The 17,817-nt window shown below is 51.6% G+C and overlaps 1 protein-coding gene across 1 annotated transcript; it reads left to right on the forward strand.

The window, feature by feature from the left end:
- The first annotated feature begins 201 nt into the window (after window positions 1-201).
- PMP22 (peripheral myelin protein 22) lies at window positions 202-17,163 on the forward strand. Its single transcript, XM_010172776.1, has 4 exons — window positions 202-355; window positions 1,493-1,583; window positions 12,219-12,359; window positions 16,820-17,163. Exons 1-4 carry the CDS (start codon window positions 278-280, stop codon window positions 16,984-16,986), a joined length of 477 nt encoding a protein of 158 aa, XP_010171078.1. The 5' UTR covers window positions 202-277; the 3' UTR covers window positions 16,987-17,163.
- The last annotated feature ends 654 nt before the right edge of the window (window positions 17,164-17,817 follow it).

Raw genomic sequence — 17,817 nt, forward strand, 5'->3', positions numbered from 1 at the left:
GCCCCCCCCCAGGGGCCCCCACGGGAGAAGGGCCGGGGAAGTCCCCTCGGTGAGCGGGCTTGAGGGAGCAACTCGGGGGAGGGGCTCGGAGCACCCCACGGGGGTATCCGGGAGTGGGTCCGGGCAGAGGGTTTGGACCCCCCCTCCGGCAGCGGGGCCCGAGGGAAGAAACCCGGGAGCCGGGCGCTGCCCCAGCACGCATACTCATACTCACACTCACACTCACACTCAGAAGCATCCCTCTCCCCCTCCAGTTCTGCCCTCCACCACCGCCAGGATGCTGCTTTTGCTGCTGGGGATCATCGTGCTCCATGTCACCGTACTGGTGCTCCTCTTCGTCTCCACCATCGTTAGCGTAAGTACGGACCTTCCTCCGGAACCGGGGTACCGGCGAGGTGGGGAGCAATTTATGGCATGACACGACCAGAAGGTGTCATTTTTATTTGTGGTTTATTTTCCAGCTTGACTTTTAGCCGTAAACTTTTACTTGCCAATGCTGGTCTTGCCAACAGTGGCGTTTGGGAGCATTTTGCACAGACAGCTCTTCCCCTATTTCTGCTATCAGGTGTGACTGGTGGGTCGCTCGGTTGTGTGCCGCAGCGGTGTCCCCGTTAGTACAGAGGAGAGTGGTGCTGAGCCCATCTCGTCATCATCCCCACGCTGGTTCACACCACGGAGCAGCCTCAGAGCACCCAAACCACCCTCTACGGGGCGACACTGCACTCCCCTTTCCTGAAGGAGCTCCACCTGCTAACGGGCTTCAGCCCGCAGGACCAGTACAGCCAGTCTGAGCAAAACCTCTTGACACTGGCTCCTCGGCACCAGCAGTTTTGCTCTCCAGCTCCTTTGGGGCTGTGAGTTGGGCTCAGCCTCTGTCTCCTAACCCAGACGGGCTCCTGCTGGCAATTGTCAAGGCTTCAGCTTTGCAAGCAGCAGGAAGATTGAGGGTTGGATGCTGCACAGAGTGTTCCCAGCACCGTTCTCAGTCCAGAGCCCAGTTAACACGTCATCTACTTAGGAAGAGGTTTGACGTGGTTTTAAGCCAGCAGTTTTGTGGAGCTGGTGAGTTCCGGGCTTGCTTCACCAGATTCTTCTTTCCCTTTTTTTTTTTTCTTTTTTTCTGGGTGGTAATAGTAGTAGAAGACATGACAAAAATCTTCCGAGTCGTTAGGAATCACGTGGAAACATTCAAATATCCCGGCCAGGCAGCAGGCAAGGACAGCAGGGGGGAGGGAAGTGTGCATCCCCACGGGACTTGGTCCATGTTTAAAGAAACTAAAGAGCTGCTGTTTTCCTGCCGTTGAGGTGAACGCAGCAAAAAGCAAATACCAGTATTTAGTTTCCAAACACCTTTCTAAAGAAAAGCACATGCCTGCGAGCGCCCGGCTGGCCTCACGCGTGTCGGTACGCACTGGGGCTGCACCGGGGCTGCTCAGTGCCAATGGGGCGGGCACATGGCTTGGGGGCTCATGGGGCTGCGTCTCTCTTGCAGCAATGGCTGGTGAATGGTGGGCACACGGCAGACCTCTGGCAGAACTGCACCTCTGGTAGCGTCTTCCACTGCCTGACATCATCCACAAATGGTGAGTGCTCCCCAGCAGTCAGGGCTGCTGCTGCCCCTCACTTTATTCTCCTCCTTGGACTTAGGAAACCAAGGAGGATTTGCCTGGGCAGGTTATTTGTGATTCCCTCTTGCTTTTCCCTGCAGCCCACTAAAACTGTTCCTTCCCACCCCTTCCCCTCGCCTCCTCTGCTGTGTCCCCAGATGGAGGGGCAGGGCCTCCCCCACATAGAGGCTGAGGTTTTGGGCACAATCCTCACCCTGTGGTTCACTGTCAAGCGGCATGTGTGGGATGTACCAAGCCCTCAGGTCCTGCCTTGTCTGGCTGCTGAAATGGCCCCTGTGGCACCTGCACATCTGGGGTGGCTGAGCAGCCGCCTCTGGGCTGAGCTGGTGAAGGCTGATGTCACGCTGGGTGACATCACCCTGTGAGCTGTTTGCTGAGGTCAGCAGGGGAGGAGTGCTTGCTAAAATGCTGTGATGCAGAGTTTCCACGGCACCTAGTGGTACCAGTAACATGAAATCTGTGCTCAGGGAGTCAGGCAAGCCTGTGCCTCAGTTTCCCCAGAAGAAAGGGAAATGTCTAGCATTTGTTTTTAGTTAGCCTGGTTTTTGCTTTCCTGTGGAAACAGATTCTCCCAGTGTAACCCCCAGTGAAACCACTTGTGAATCATAGCAATGTCACTGGGAGCACAGTCACACTTTGCCGGAAACGTGGTCCTGGCGCAGGAGCAAACCGATGCCACGTGGCCTTGGCAGGGAACAAACGGTCACACTGAGAGCACTGAATGCTCTCAAAGGGGCTCGCAGTGGTGGGAGACTGTCAGAGGTTTTTGGAGATTGAGGTCACCCTAAATCCCCAGCTTGCTGAGAGCAGAACACTTGTGGGTTCCCCACGTGGGCAGGTGGATGCTGGTGCTCACTCTCCTCTGATCTTCCCTGGGCTGAAACTTTTTGACCGTGAGGGTGCCAGAGCCCTGGGACAGGCTGCCCAGAGAGTTTGTGGAGTCTCCTTCTCTGAAGAGATTCAAAACCCACCTGGATACGATCCTGTGCAACCTGCTTGAGGTCAACCTGCTTTGGCAGGGGGGTTGGACTAGATGATCTCCAGAGGTCCCTTCCAACCCCACCATTCTGTGATTATTCTGTGATTGTGTGAAAGCAGCGGCGTGTTTCCCTGCCTGGGCCCAGGCTCTGGTTTGGGTGGGAGCGAAGCCACTGCCGCGGGTCTCTGCTGACGCCTGGTGGTGTCTGGGCTGGCCAGGAAGTGGCTGGACCCCATCCCAGCTGAGGAGCCTTCTGGAGCCATGTCCTTCATCAGCAGTTGGCTGGTGCTGGCTATCTGCAGCGTAGGCAGGCTGCTTCATGGCCATTCACGCGTGTTCCAAAACTGCTGACCTTGCACTTTGAAATAAAAGGCAGCGATTGCCTCTCTGGAGTCCCAGAGCTGAGGGCTCTAAGCCTCCCCAAATCTTTTGCTTTTCAAACCTGCACTGCTTTTTCTGTGTGTTTTCAGGATGTGTCAGGGAGTTGTCAGTGTTGAGAGGGGTTTATCCAAAATGCAGTTGGGATGGTTTCCTCCATGTCTGAGTGTCCTCCTGGGTGTTGTGAGTCTTTATTGTGCTGTTCCCAGAAGCTGCTCAAAGAGGGGTTTCCCTCTGCGTCCTCTCCAGTGATGATTTTTTTAACATTAAAGGGGCTACAGTCAAGATGGCCCCAGCTAAAAGTGTGGTCGAGTAGCTGAGTTGATAAGGTGCCCCAGTGGGTTGCTCTTTGAGTGGAGATGTGTTGTGCTCAAGTCTTAAACAGCTCCCTGCCAGCTCTTATTTATATGAAGGCTCTGCTCTGGCATCAGGAGAAGGGGGTTTTGCTTGGGCAAAATCTTCTGCCCCATCCACCCCACCGCACAGGTGTAGGAGCAGTGCTGCTAAGGACCAGTCTTCATCTGGTGGGACTCTGGATGCAGGATCTAGAGCTCACTGGTGCTGTGGGAACACACAATCAAAAGGTATTTCCTAGGCTTACACAAAGCTTTTAAAATCTGTTTGTAAAGACAGAAGAAAAATGCCACGTGGCATCCTGTCATGTCCTCCCTCCCTGTCTCTGAGCCCTTGCTCCCACTGTCCCTGCGCTGCCAGGAGAGCTGCGGTCATACACTTTTTGGAGCAATAGTGAGGACATGGGGCCAGGATGCTGTGGCAGGGTCACCTCTGAGGCTCACGCTTGTCCCCTGTCTCAATCCTTACTGTGTTCCTCACATGCTGTTTGCTAGGAATATGCTTACTTTCAAAAACACAAACGGTCCGATACCCAATACCACAAACCGTTCTCATTTAAATCTCTTTCAAAACAAGCTGTGCGTGCTACACTGGCTTGTAGAAAGCCTTACACATTTGTTTCTCTGTGCCTGTGCCAAGGACGGTGCTTAACGGTTAATCGCAGAGTGCCAAGGGCTGCTCTGGGCTGAGAGCGAGAAATCCTCGTTTGGGAATTTTGGCAGAACTGGGTCTTTACATAGAGACAGTTTTTCCTCTGCCCATTGCAGTGGCTGCTGCAGTGCAGTTATTTCTTCCTCTCTCTTTGTAACAGAGCGGTGCTCAGTACTCAGAACATGTGGGATTCGGTCGGGCTGGGTCTCATGGGTTCGGCGTGGATGGGGGCTCTGCCGGGGGGGGGTTTGTTGTGATGTGATCCTCCTCTTGGTCTCAGCACGGGAAGGATGGATGAGCCTCCTCTCACCCGCTGTACTGCCGCACAGGGACCCTTTTGTTTCAATGACTGTTATTTGGATGCCCAAGAGAAGCTGAACTTGCTCAAACCAGATCCCAGCAAGATTTGCTTGTGTTTAACACTGGGGCAGGTTTGGGACCGTGCTCCTGACATTATAGATCATCCCATGGTGATGGAATAAGCAAGAAAACAACCCAAAGGGTCAGGACAGGACTGTCAGACCATGGTTCCCTGGGACGTTAGCAGACCTTGGGCACAGGATGGAGCTGGCCTCGGTGGAGGCTGAGCTCCCACCTCCCAAATTCCTCTCAGCAGAGCTTGAACCCACTGTGTGTGCGAGGGCTGAGTGGTCCTGATGGGAGTGAGCACAGGGAGGGAGGAGGAAACGCTGGGCTGGGGGCAGATGCCCACGTCTTCATCTTTTACAACTGCCTGCTTGTTGCTTTGATTTCTGCATTTGCTTGTTAGATAATGACCTTTTTTTTTTTCAAGAAGCTGAGAACTATGGAAAAAATGTTGCAATCTTTACTTCGTTTGCGCTGTCAGACATTCCTGGAAAAAACTTATCTCAAGAATTCAGCTCTGAATCCCAGAATTGTGCGTCGGCACGGCCGCGTGCCAGCCCCCAGCTGTGCGATCCCGCTGCAGACATGGGGCACACGGCAGGACCTGAGCTGCTCAAGTGCTCTTAAGTAGATTCCACCCCAAAATTTCCAGACAGTGATATTTTTTCCTCCAAAAAGGGCCTTTTCTTTCCAGAACTGAATTTTTTATGCTGGCGAGAAGATTTTTTTCTACTGCTTTTCTTCTGATTTTGGTGGGAATGCTGAATGTGGGGAAGCAATGGGAACCTCAGTGGAGATCCCCATTCATTTCTCACACCCACATCCTTCTGTAACATCAGGAAACATTTTCTCTGTTGTCTTCTTACAGTTTGTCCTGTTGCTGCTCTGTGGCTTTTGCGTGACTGCCTTGTTCACAGGCAGGCTGGTGTTTTTGGGCTTTTTTAAAGGGAAAAGAAAACCCCAAACCTTGGAAAATGCACAGGCTGCCAGTCTGCACGATGACCAAGTGCCATGGGCCATATGATGCTCCTACTAATTTGCTGATGTGATGGTCACAAGCAAAGCCCAGGTGGGTCACCCAGAGCAGAGTTCTGCCCCAGACCACCCAGGCAGGCAGGGATGCACATCCCATTGATGGGGCAGGCACAGCCATGCAGCAGGGTATTGCACTGCTCTTCTGCACACTGACCTTCCCTCTTCCAGAGCCCCTTTGCTCTGGCAGATGGGACTCTAAGCAGCACTGCTGATGCTTGAAATGTATTTTCTTCCCGCTGGAGGAGGCAAAAAAGATCTTCATCCCTGGCACGAGGCAGGGGTGTCTGTGCCCTGATCCATCTGCTGTTTCCAGGAGGAATTTCATTGCTGCTTCTCCACTTTAAAATGCATAACAGAAGCATCTGAACCCATTGCTTTTGCTCTGTCAGCCTCCCCAAGTGGCTTTGCTGCCTTTGTTCTTTCAAACTCCTTCTTCCAGCAATGCTGGACCCACATGACATAGAAAAGGTTCACATGACATAGAGATGGAAGTGCCATTTAACTTGCTATAATCCTTCTTGAAACTGAAAATGATGTTGCGAGGTGTCATTGAAGCCTTGCACTGAGGTAAATTATTCCTCAATGTCTAATTCCATTATTGCTAGTGAGTATAAAATATAAAAAGAGTTGGAGACAAATTCCCCTCCAGCCCACTGGAAGAGCCAAGGCTGCACCAACTAGATCAACACTTTGAAAACTGGTCACTGGTGAAGGGACAGTTCCTAGAGCAAGAGGGTGAGATGGAGGTGATAGTCCAGCCACCCCTGCGAATTAGAAGTTCAAAGATTTAAAGATTCAAAGATTTACAAAATGGTTTCACCTATTTATTGATCGCTAAATAACCTTCTGCCCTTGTGCTGTGCTGCCTGGCTGAGGCTGTGGGCACAGTGCAGTTCAAGCCTTTTGCTTTATTTCTGCTGGGCAGCTGCAAACCAGCAAGAAATTACCCATATTTAAGGATGCTGAGTCTGTTATAATGAAGCCCTGCAGGAAATACCAGACAACCTGTACGTGTGTTAACGCACAGCCTTTATACTTGACGTTCTAGCCATCACCTGACCCCATTCAGCTTCTGGACCAAATGTACAGATACCTTGATTTGGGGACATCTCTGGTCCTTCAGGGCCTTTGCAGTCTGCAGCAGAGCAGCAAAGAGCCCGCTTTTCATCTCAGCAGTTTGTGGGTCAGGGGCACCTGCTTTGCCATTAATGATAGATAACATTGACGTAACTCAGGCAGGCTAGAACCCCCCTCTGGCAGTTTGTGGGGTGACTGTAGCTTGCCTCTTAGTTGTCTAAAATAAACTGTGGGTATTTCAAGAGTGTATTTTGTATTTTGGAGCAGTTTTGCCATAACCATGTCGCCTGTGACATTTCCTCTGCTTAAAACCAGGTTTTTATTGTTGCTTGTTCTTCTTAGAAAGAACATCTGATAAGGAAAGGTAGGGAACTAGTGCTGGTTTTTCTCAGCTGCTCCAGAGCTCTTTAACTCCCCTATTTCTGTGTCAGGGGGGGTCAGTCAGCCTTCCCTGCTGGGTGGGGGCTTTGGCCCATGGAAGAGGAGTGAAGGGGAAGAAGAAGGCAACGTGTGGGCAAACGGTGACTGCAAAACCCAGAAGAATGGGTGGGGGAGTCCACTGCAGAGTGGACTCAGCATTGGAAAACCCTTAACCCAACATTTTTTGGCTTTGAGACTCTTGGGTGTCCCCGTGGCCACAGGCTGAGTACCCCAGCAGCGTGCCTGCACCACTGCTCACCATCCCTGCTCCTGCTGCCTGGATTGAAATCAGTGGGAGTTGGTACCTAAGCTCTTTGGAGGACCTGAAATGATGTACCTACAACCTCAGCTTGCTCTCACACACAAGCCAAAAGGAGGTCAGAGCCACCATACTAAAGGTCTTGGAGAGGAACCAACTCGGGCATCGTGGAACTGTTGGGGGTGTTTTTCATGGTGCCAGCAGCTTTCTGCTGCCTCGGCAGCATCACAGGTTGCCTCTGTGGGATGTGAGCTTCGACAATAAATGGGACAGCTGCTGAGGCCTCTTGGCTGAACCACAGAGATGTGGAGGACAGGCCATGCTCTGAAGACCACTCACATTTGAATGTGGCAACTCTGGAGAGCTGTGGACTTCCTGGCTTCAGGGGTTTCTTGGATGGAGCTTCACGGGGAAGGCAAAAGGGAGGACAGCTGAGAGGAAAAGAGGACAAGAGGAGAAAAGAGGACTTTGAAGTTTTCATCTCCTTCTGAAAGGAGCTTACAGAAGAGGACCAGGAAGTCTTGAGCAGGAATTGCAGCACCGTGTTCATTCACTGCCTCCCCGCAGCCCTGGTGTTTCCCACCTGCTCATCCCCTAGCCCTTACAAATAACTTGGGGGCTCTTTAAATCCCCCTTTTCTGGTGGGATTTCCAGGAATACCTCAATCGAATACCCTGTGGTCCACTCCAGGAACTGGACATAGGAGGATAGGAAAGGAGCAACTGTTGGGTGAAAAACCTGCTTTTCTCAGCTTGAGCATCCAGCAGCCCAAAGCGCAGTCGGGGAAGGTTGGACCTCATGCTGATGGGAGATCTGGGACCGGAGCAGAAGAAAGTTGCCATGTCATGGAGCTGCTTTTTCCCTAGGAGAGCTTAGCATCTCTGCTGGATGTGGCTGGCGAACCGTGATGCTGTTCTCCTCAACAAGAGAGATGTTTGCTTTGAGCAGTGGGGCTGTGGGTGGTGGCAGGGGGGGTCTGTGCTGCTCAGGAGTAGCACTGCAGGTAGCTGAGCTTTTGTGCCATTCTGGGTTGCTACGGTGCCTTGCCAAGGGGCAGTGGTCTGAAGAATAATGCAACTGAGCTAGTATTTCTGCATCTTCAGTTCACCCTTTTTTGACCCTCTTAAGGGGTGTTTGAATGTCAAGGTTTAAAAGCATTGCAAGCCCCAGTGCTTGTGATGTGACCTGTCAGCCTTGTAGGTGAGGATGCAAGTTTGGGTTCAGGTTCTTGATCAGACCTTGAAGCTTGAGAGTCTGCTTTGGAAAAACTGCTCAGAAAACATGGCTTTTCTTGGCAGACCTGGACTGGTACCTCTGGCAGCAGATGCATGTGTTGTTCCTGACCCTGCTGATATTTAGTTTGCAGCATTGAAGGAGCAGGTTTTAACAGGCAGATGTGGTCATGAATTTACTCTCCCTCTAGTTTTGTATATGCTACATGCTGCTGTTACCTCCTCAGTGGATATTTTCTTCCTGAGAAGTGGTTGCTTTTGAAGTGTACAGTGCACACGCAGTTTGCAAAGGGAAAGCTGTGCAGGCAAAACATTACCATCAGCTGGAGGTCACGGCACACAGGTATGCACAGCACTAATTTACTGATGTCTTCCAGTGAATATATAAGCTGATTGCTCAAAGAAGTTTCTTTTCAGTTTTCACTTTATTCTTTCTTCTTGGCTGGGTCAACAGAGGATAGGCTGTCTACAACAGGGCAGTGAATTAATCCCTGGGGAGGCATTGCCTGTCCTTTAAGGCTCTCTGCTCCTGGCCAAGGGCATGTTTCTACCTGCCCCATCAATCCTGCTCAGCTGTACCCCTTGTCTGGGTATAAAACCATCCTGCAAGAAGGGCTGGGGCTTTGCTAGAAGGGGTTGGATTAGATACTGTCTTTCTGGGGGATTCAGCTGCAATTTCTGCTCTAGGTTTCAATTTTTGCTCTAGGCTTCAATTTCTGCTCTAGGTTTCAGTTTCTGCTCTGGGTTTCTTTCATGTTAGATTTTAAGGTAGTGAAATATGGTCTTCAGCATCTCATGGATGAAATCTTTTTCCTGCTGTTATAAGTGGTGTCATGAGCACATCAGGGCTTGTAGAGCTTAGGGAAATTTTCAAATTTGTTTTGTAAAAACATCTTACTTCATTTCTGACTGCTTGAAAGGGCTCTAAAAACGCTGCCGATGGGTCCTCTCCGGAAGCGGCGTGCAGGGCGTTATCTGTCCTTTCCACTCTGTTTCCTTTTCTTCCTCCTCCTGAAGAACAAAGATATAAACTGAGCTGAAGAGATGCAAGAAAAAAATGGAATAACCGACTTGCTGCCCAGGGGAAACCACAAATAACAGTGTGGGAGTAAACAGTGCTGACAGCCCCGCAGTACAGCTCATGGGGCCCAGACCTCCCTGTAGAAAACTCACTTTATTTTTTAAAGCCTATAGGTAGGACACAGAGCTCATAGCAAAGGAGTTAAAAGCATACAGAGTTGAGGAGGTAGCAGTCCTATCTGCAGGTATAGTGGTGTTTTCAAGTGAATTAAAGGCAGTTAGGTGGCGTAATACAACTGAAGTCTGTGGGCAGCTGGGCTGGGGTGTAATGGGAGTATGGCAGCTTGAACGTGTGTGTCTGTGAGTCCTGAGCTGGGGATCCTTTCCCTGGATTTTACAAAGGAGGCCAATACAAGTCAGCAAAGGGCTGGCTGTGAGCAGGCCCAGAGCTCTGGGATCATCTCTTCATTTCCCTGCTCCTGAGCTCATGCGGTTGCCGCTCTCTGGCTGCGGCAGAGCGGCATGGCTGGCTGCCGAAACCCCTCCGGTCACGGGGGCTTTCCCCCATCTCAGTGCCTGGCTTTATGTTCCTCTGACACGGCTCTTTATTACAATGGGATTTTGAAAAGCCCGTATAAATTGTTCACGTTCAGAACCAAAAAAGAGGCACGGGGAGGCGGATGCAATTAAAAGGGCAGCTCAGCTCAGCTCAGCTTTCCGTCTAGACAGCCTTCTCCTAAAATAACTGGCAGTCAGAGCATCCACCTCTGAGCAGAAAGAGCTCCTCTCTGGGCCGGATCCTGTGGCCTTTGAAATCACAAAAGACTTGGCTTCCTGGGTCCTGGACCAAACTTCGGAGCTTGGGGCTGGGCAGGCTTTGGCTCCAGCGATGCAAGGAGCTGGACCTGGCTTTAGGGCTCAGGAAGGGGAGAGGCAAGAGCTCAGCTTCCCAGACCTGGGCTGGGAGCTCTCTCTCTGCTGAAGTTGGAAGGAGATTGCAGTTCAGCAGCTGGACACCCCCTAACCATACTTCTCTGACCCCATCTGAGCAATGATTTATGACTTGATTTTTAGCCACACTTGAGCTGCTTCATCCCCTCCCTTGCCCACTGGTTTAGCATGGCCAGAGCTGAAGTGTCAGGTAGGGTCAAGGCAGGGCAGGGGTTTCCCTGCCTGGCCAGTTGGGAGAGATGAATGTGGGACATGTTGTGTGCACATCAGTGTAAAAGCCACACTGGGATTTCCTGGAAGTGACAGGAACGTTCTTAAGGAACAGCAGCAGCCGGTGCACATGGATGCAGACCTGGTGGCATTGAAATGAGTGAAGCACAGCAGCTCTTTAGCAGGGCCTGTTAATGCTGCAGAGTAGTTTGGTGCAGGAAGCATGAGAAGCGGGGGAAGGAAAAAGCTGTCTGCTGTGAGCAGAGGCTGCTCTGCGTGGTTTGGGTCTGTTTTGGTGAACAGGGCTGGAATTTGTGCCATTACATGAACGTCAGGAGGCAAGATGCAAAGACAAGAGGTAGAACTGATGATCCAGACATTACTAAACAGGATGTTCCCCACAGGCATGGAGCTGCTGGGAGGCCTCAGGTGTGGATCATCATTTCTGTCTCAGTTGAAGGCTCTACCTCACTCCCAGGTTCAAATTCTGCTCTCAGCTCTGTGAATGCAGCTTGCAAGGATTTGGTGGGGAAGTGTGATTGCTTTTCTGGGAGCAGACACTGCTCTGGGCAGCCCCAGACGGCCTCATTTGTGGCACCAAGTTGTGAAGGTTGCTAAGCTGAAGTGTAGCTTTATTTGGAAGTTTTTTCAGACATTTGCTGCAGAAATCCGTTTCGTGCAGCCAGTGGGAGTAAAACTGGGGCAGGAACATGGGACTAAAACTGAGACTAATTCTCCCCTGTCTGAGGATCCAGCCCAAAGCATGATTTTTCTGCCTTTCACTGGGTGGTTTGTGCCTCAGTTTACCTGGACCGAGTCCTGCCTGGCTTTTGTGGTGAATTAATCAATGTTGCATCCTAAAGACCTCTCAAGGAAAGCTGCAAATACTCATTCTGATGTCAGACTTTGTAAGGAAAGGGAAGGGCAGAGGTATTGGTGAGCACAGCCCCGTCCCGGTGCTGTGAGGCACTGCCTCTTTCTGTCAGTCTGTGGCAGCTCATGGGATGGAGCGGCATTTAGCTTGTTTATTTATATTTTTTTACTCGAGGAGTTACACACCCACGAAGCCTGGAAATAGCTGGGCAGTGACTCACACAGGGGCTGGTTTAACTAGTCTGCTCTGGGAGGCAGCTGCATTTGGCAGCTGGGGAAGGCTCTTTCCAAAAGGTTTGACTCCATAAGGGCAGAGGGTGTTTTCACTCGCTGTGTATTTATTTTACCTCTGAACTTGGCCAGCTCGGTGTCTCATGGCTTGTTGCACATGGCTTTTGTGTTTCTAATACAGCTGAACTCCCAGGGCCTGACATGAAGTTGGGGGAGAGGCTTTGTCTTCATTTCTGCAGGCTTCAAATCGGAGCTGACACCTCTGCTCATATTTTATTACCAATGCTCCCTGAGAAAATGTGTGGCCTTGCGATTCATTTTACCCCAGCACGCTGGTCCATGCACACGTCCTCCCAAATCCCAGGCAGCATTGTGCCTGTGCTGAGGACCTCACTAGTTGTTGCAACACCAGCATTCCCCAGCTGTGAAGAAACTCAGTGGGAACCAGGGGTGGGATGGTGGCACGGGGGATGATGCTGAGGCCATGGGCTGTGGTGAGGACTCGCTGTCTGTGGTGCCTGCGCTGAGGTTTCCTTCTCTCTTTCTTTCCGCAGAATGGCTGCAGTCTGTCCAAGCGATGATGATCCTCTCCGTCATCTTCAGCGTCTTGTCCCTGTTCCTCTTCTTTTGCCAGCTGTTCACGCTCACCAAGGGCGGGCGGTTTTATGTTACTGGAATCTTCCAAATCCTTGCTGGTAAGTGAGGGCTGATCAATGGGGCTGGCACTGGTGGGAAAAGGGCTTTCAAGCAGAGGAGGAGGAGGTAATGATGGAAACAAGCATGCTCTTGTGTACTGAAGCAGGAGAGCCCCTGAGCTGGCTCCTGCATGGCTCAATGAAGGGAAAGGTGGATGAATAATTTGGGTCTGTTAAGGTCTCACACGCCCCAGGATGGGGTCCAGCTGTCAGGGCACGTTATGCCTCCCAGCTCTCTGCCCTCACATTGTGGAAGGTGCAAGAAGGTTGCTGCCCCAGCCAGGGAGGTTTCAGAGGGACAGGGTGCCAGGCCTGCCGAGCAGGAGGCAGAGCTGTGCTGGTGGTCCTGGGTGGTGGGGCAGGTTGGGCTGCCGGACCAAGGGTGAGTTTATCTTGCAGCTCTGGATATTCTTCATGGCTCAGGGTGGGATGCTGATGGTTCAGGGTGGCTGCGCTGGCTCTGGGTCCCAGCTCCACTGGGCTGGGCGAGGTTTCCACAACTGCTGGCAGGGTGGGGGAAGTAGTGACCATGCTCTTCTGGCAAAAGAGGACCTGATGATTATTTATAAACTTGCCATAAGGGGGCCTGGTGCTTTCCACATCAGCAAAGAGCCGCTGGAGCGTGCAGGGTGAGCCAGCTGACTTTGAACTGTCGGCTGCTATTTTTAACTCTTCAAGAACTCAGCGCTGGAAATGACCCACGGTTCATGTCCTACGTTGCAGTTCTCCAAATATAGATGCTGTAAAGCCACTGGCTCCATTTGTGTTTCCATGTTGAGAGGATTTTCAAGCATTCAGACTAGAAAAATTAAATTGTGCAATGAGGTTCTGGCTAAATTATGACAGGCTGTCTGGGAAGGAGACTAATAGTTTGCTAGAACTTTAGATGTTAAACTAAAAGCCACCCAAGGTCCTGACACTAGATCAGTGGAAAAGCTCATCCACTGAACTTTATCTGAAGTTTCTGAGCATCCTCTTAGTGAATAGCTTTTGCAAACTCTGGAGAAGTTTAGAGCTAGGCTTTATTAACAAGTGTGGCATGAAATCAGGTATAGATGTATCTGCTTGGCCATAATGCAGGTGATGAGTTCATATCAGTTCACTGTCTCTGGAAAGATAGATGTGTAGAAACCCATTACAGCCATGGAGACAAGGAGGGGAAATGGGCATTAATAATGTAATTATCTGCCTGAGAGCTTGTCTAATAGATCTGGGAGCAGAAGGCTTCTCTCTCCTGAGTGATTGCTGGCGAATCCTGTTTCTCAGAGGAGAAAATGGGATTACAACCCTCCTGTCCATGCTGTGCTGGGTGTCCTAAGGAGATGCAGGTTCAGACTGCAGACCTGCTGGCTCTTTCCTTGCTGTGTTAAGTCACTCCCCAGCACAGTGCAAAGGACAGGGAAAGTGTGAGGTGATTCCCATGAAGATTTCCCATGGCCTAGGGGACCCATAGGCAGAGGTCTGGGTCTGGATGGAACACGCAGAGGTGGGTGCTGGTGGCCATCCTTGCTGTGGTCCCCAGCTAGGGATGCAGGCAGGGGTTCAGGGCAGCTGTGGTGTTTGTAACCCTGAATTTTAGAGGTGTTGGTAGGAAGCTGGACATAGCCATGCCAGTGCTGCCAGGAGGTATGGATGGCTCTTCTGGTCAAGGAGCTGAGCCTGACGGGGTCTCCTTGCAGCTTGCTATGAAAGATGGCTGCTGTCTAAAGCCAATGGAGGACATTCCTGTGGCCTTCAGGCTTTGCAGGTGTTTGTCCATGCCTTGCAAAGCCCTGGCACCACAGAGGCCTGATGCAGGTCTGCCAGGGGTAGGGTCTTACCCACATGAGTGCTTTGTCCTCAGCTCCAGCAGAGCTGGAGAGGACCTCCCTCTTTCTGGGAGGGGATGAAGAAACTCCTCCTGAAGCTCCCCATCACCCTGCAACTCCTCCCAGGGTGACGCAGCTTGTCAAAGCTGAAGGTTTCCAGGTTTGGAGCCTGACCAGTGGATGCCAGTGCAGGACTGCTGGGTGCTGTTGGGTGGCAAAGCTGGGCAGTGGTGCCCTGAGAGCCAGGAATGAGAGAAGGAGCTGGTCTCCAATGTGACTTTGTCTGTAGCTCAGGGGATCTGGGGAGGGGAGGTACAGGCAAGAAGAGATGCATGGAGGTCACTTGGGTCTGTTGTGCAGTGGGAGGGTAGGGATGCATCCCCAGCACCTTCTCCACACTGCTTGGAAACGTGCCCTGAAATCTAGCTGAATTGGCCCTGATGAGATGTCAGCCATTGCAGAGGCACCGAAGGGCCCTCAGCAGCTCCCCTCCATCCTTGGTGGGTCTGTCACATCCACGGTGTATTCATCTAAAGTACCTTCCGACAGCTGTGTAAGCCCACCATGGAGAGACATTGGTTTGGGCCTCTCAGGGCTTGACCCAACTTCTCCATCACTCTCGCCAGCCTCAGCATCACTTTTATCCCTTTTCTTTCATTCCTCCCAGTCTGGAGCTGCTGTCCCTGTGGGGTGGAGAGGGCTGGGCTGGGCCTTATGCATGTCCTACAGCTTTTTGCAAAGCCCTGCATTGAAGAGCTGAGCATGAGGATGCACCAGCATTCATCCCAGCTTGTCTACAGGGCTGGGTTGGAATGCACAGACCTGCAGGAACAGCTGATGACTGAAAGAGGGGAGCTTTAGATTAGATATTAGGAAGAAATTCTTTCCTGTGAGGGTGGTCAGACACTGGAACAGGTTGCTCAAGGAAGTTGTGGCTGCTCCTCCCTGGAAGTGTTCAAGGCCAGGTTGGATGAGGCTTTGAGCAACCTGGTCTAGTGGAAGGTGTCCCTGCTGCTGGCAGGGGGGTTGGGACTGGATGAGCTTTAAGGACCCTCCCAACCCCAACCGTTCTGTGATTCTATGTTAGGCAGCATTTGCCCTCCTGGCTGTCAAAGCAAGACTGGAGTGTGTTCTGAAATCAGGCTCTGAAGCGCTGATGTTATTGCTCGTGTTGGTGCAAGCGGCTGAACACAGCTGTCCTTCCCTTCCGAGCATTTTCCCTGGGCCAAAGGCAGTGCAGATGCTGCAGAAACCATCGCCTCCATTTTGCCAAATTCCTCCTGCGGACAATTGCTGCTGTATTTTCTGCTGTCTGTAGGTGACCGGCGTGGCTGCACGCCTGTTCTCTATCCCACCAGCATTGCCAGACAATTGTTGTGCTCTCTCTGCATGGGCCGGGGCAGTGGGAGTTGACTCTTGTGCTTAGAGAATGGAAACTGCACCAGTGGCGCGTTAATGAAGCGTATTCCCACTTCTGCACTTTCCCAGAACAAAGGAGCAGTGTCAAGTGGAATTACAGCTGAAATATCACCGTGGTTAAATGTAGGTGGTCCCAAGGTCCATGCAGGGGATTTGGAACTCTGCTCCAACAACAGCCCCGCAACTGTATAATAGAACTGCTGGGATTGACTGAAAGAGCTTGTTTTTGGGCAGAAATAGAGGTGGCTTTGTGTTAGCTCTGGGCAGTCCCCCATGCTGATGGGTTGTTTTTGCAACAAAGCTAAAATGCTGCCTACCAGAGCTGGGCCTGGCCGGACAGCCCTTGAGGACCTGTGCTGGCCTGGGGCTGGCAAGGATGGACACCAGGAGCTGGGGAAGAGGGATGAGGGTTTTGCAGAGAGCGGGGTTTGCAGTGGAGCTCCTCATGCAGCACCAGAGGAGGACGAGGATCGCAGAGCACAGACCTGCCTGGCCAGAGCATCCTCAGCGCCAGCTGCGCTTGCCTGGGCAGGCGATAAAGAAACTTCTGTGCTTTAAAAAACCCAAGCTTTGTGTCTGACCTCTTGCAGCACCTCAGGTAGTGTGGTTCAGGCTACAGTCTGGGTTTTAAATGAGCTACCCAAGGGAGTGGGGCTGGTCTGGAGCAGCAGCCCAGAGCTGGGAGATGCCCAGTGGTTGCCTGAGGGATCATAGAATCATTTGGTTGGAAAAGACCTTTGAGATCATCCACTCCAACCATACCTGTCCACTACTAAACCAGATCTTTGAGCACCTCATCTACCCATCTTTTAAATCCCTCCAGGGATGGGGACTCAATCACTTCCCTAGGCAGCCCGTTCCAGTGTCTGATGACCCTTTCAGTGAAGAAATTTTTCCTGATATCCAATCTGAACCTCCCTTGGCACAACTTGAGGCCATTTCCTCTTGGGTTAACCCAGGCAATGCTCCAGCTTTGCTTGTTCCAGGGGCTCCAGCTTTACACAGAGCCTGGCAGAGAGATCCCCACTCATCTGCATCCGGGGCAGAGCCCACAGCATCACACCCCCCCAGATCATACCATCGTTTTCCAGGAGACGAGATACAAGGGGGCAATAAGACAAACAGTTTCCCGTGCTGGTGTTGGGTATTATCCTCTTCATCTCTGGATTTCCAGGAGGGAACTGCTCCACCTGTGTCATTGCTAACCCCTTCCTCTGTGCGCTTCCCTGGTAGGGCTCTGCGTGATGAGCGGCGCGGCCATCTTCACAGTGAGGCACACGGACTGGCACGAAGCCTCGGAGAACACCTCCTATGGCTTCGCCTATATCCTGGCGTGGCTGGCCTTCCCCCTGGCCCTGGCCAGCGGCATCATCTACGTCATCCTACGGAAGCGGGAGTGATACCACGGGAGGCAGCGTGGCGTGACAAGGGCACTCATGACATCCACGGAGGAGACGGAGGCGGGGGAAAATAGACGAGAAAACGGAAAACAAAATTAACCCAAAAAAAGGGGAAAAAAAAAAAAAAAGGAATAAACCCTCCCACCAAAACCAAACCCAACCGACCCCAAAAGGAAACACTCAGAGGGTTACTTGTTAATTGAAGATGTATATAGTATCTATGGTTTAAAAAACCTATTTATAACACTTTTTACATATATGTACATAGTATTGTTTGCTTTTGTTGACCATACGCTATGTTTTAAAGCCTAAAGCAAGTGCCTAAGGAACTATTAGTCCTAACATTGTAACAAGAGCGTGGTGATTTTTCTCTCATGCAAAATCCTCTTTGACCTGAACTCTCCTTCCCCCTCCTGGCCCATATTGAACCATCAGAAAACCCCAGGTCTGAATGGTTTTAGGCTGGCGTAAATCGGAGTTATGCCTGTTTACACCAGCCTGAAGGTTGGTCCCCTCTCTGGCCACATGCTGTGATCCTGGTAACTGAAGCGCACGTCCAGATTTGACGGGAGACACTTCCGAAAGGTTTGAAGGATTTTGGAGCAAAGGCTTTGATTGCCCCAAGTGCCTAAATGACTTATGTGCCTAAGTCCCATTGCCTTGCCACCACACCCGCTGGGAATTTGGGCTTTTAAATCACTTAGGTTGAATTGCAGTCCAGCATGGGCTGTCCTCCTTTGCCCGTGTGGGCTCTGGGGGTGTCCCTGGTGCCTGTGCCAGCGGGGCTGGGGTGTGTGCCGTGCCGAGCCAAGCTGCCGGGGTACGGATGCT

This window comes from Antrostomus carolinensis, unplaced genomic scaffold, assembly GCF_000700745.2.
Source record: "Antrostomus carolinensis isolate BGI_N321 unplaced genomic scaffold, ASM70074v2 scaffold28437, whole genome shotgun sequence".
Classification (NCBI taxonomy): Eukaryota; Metazoa; Chordata; class Aves; order Caprimulgiformes; family Caprimulgidae; genus Antrostomus; species Antrostomus carolinensis.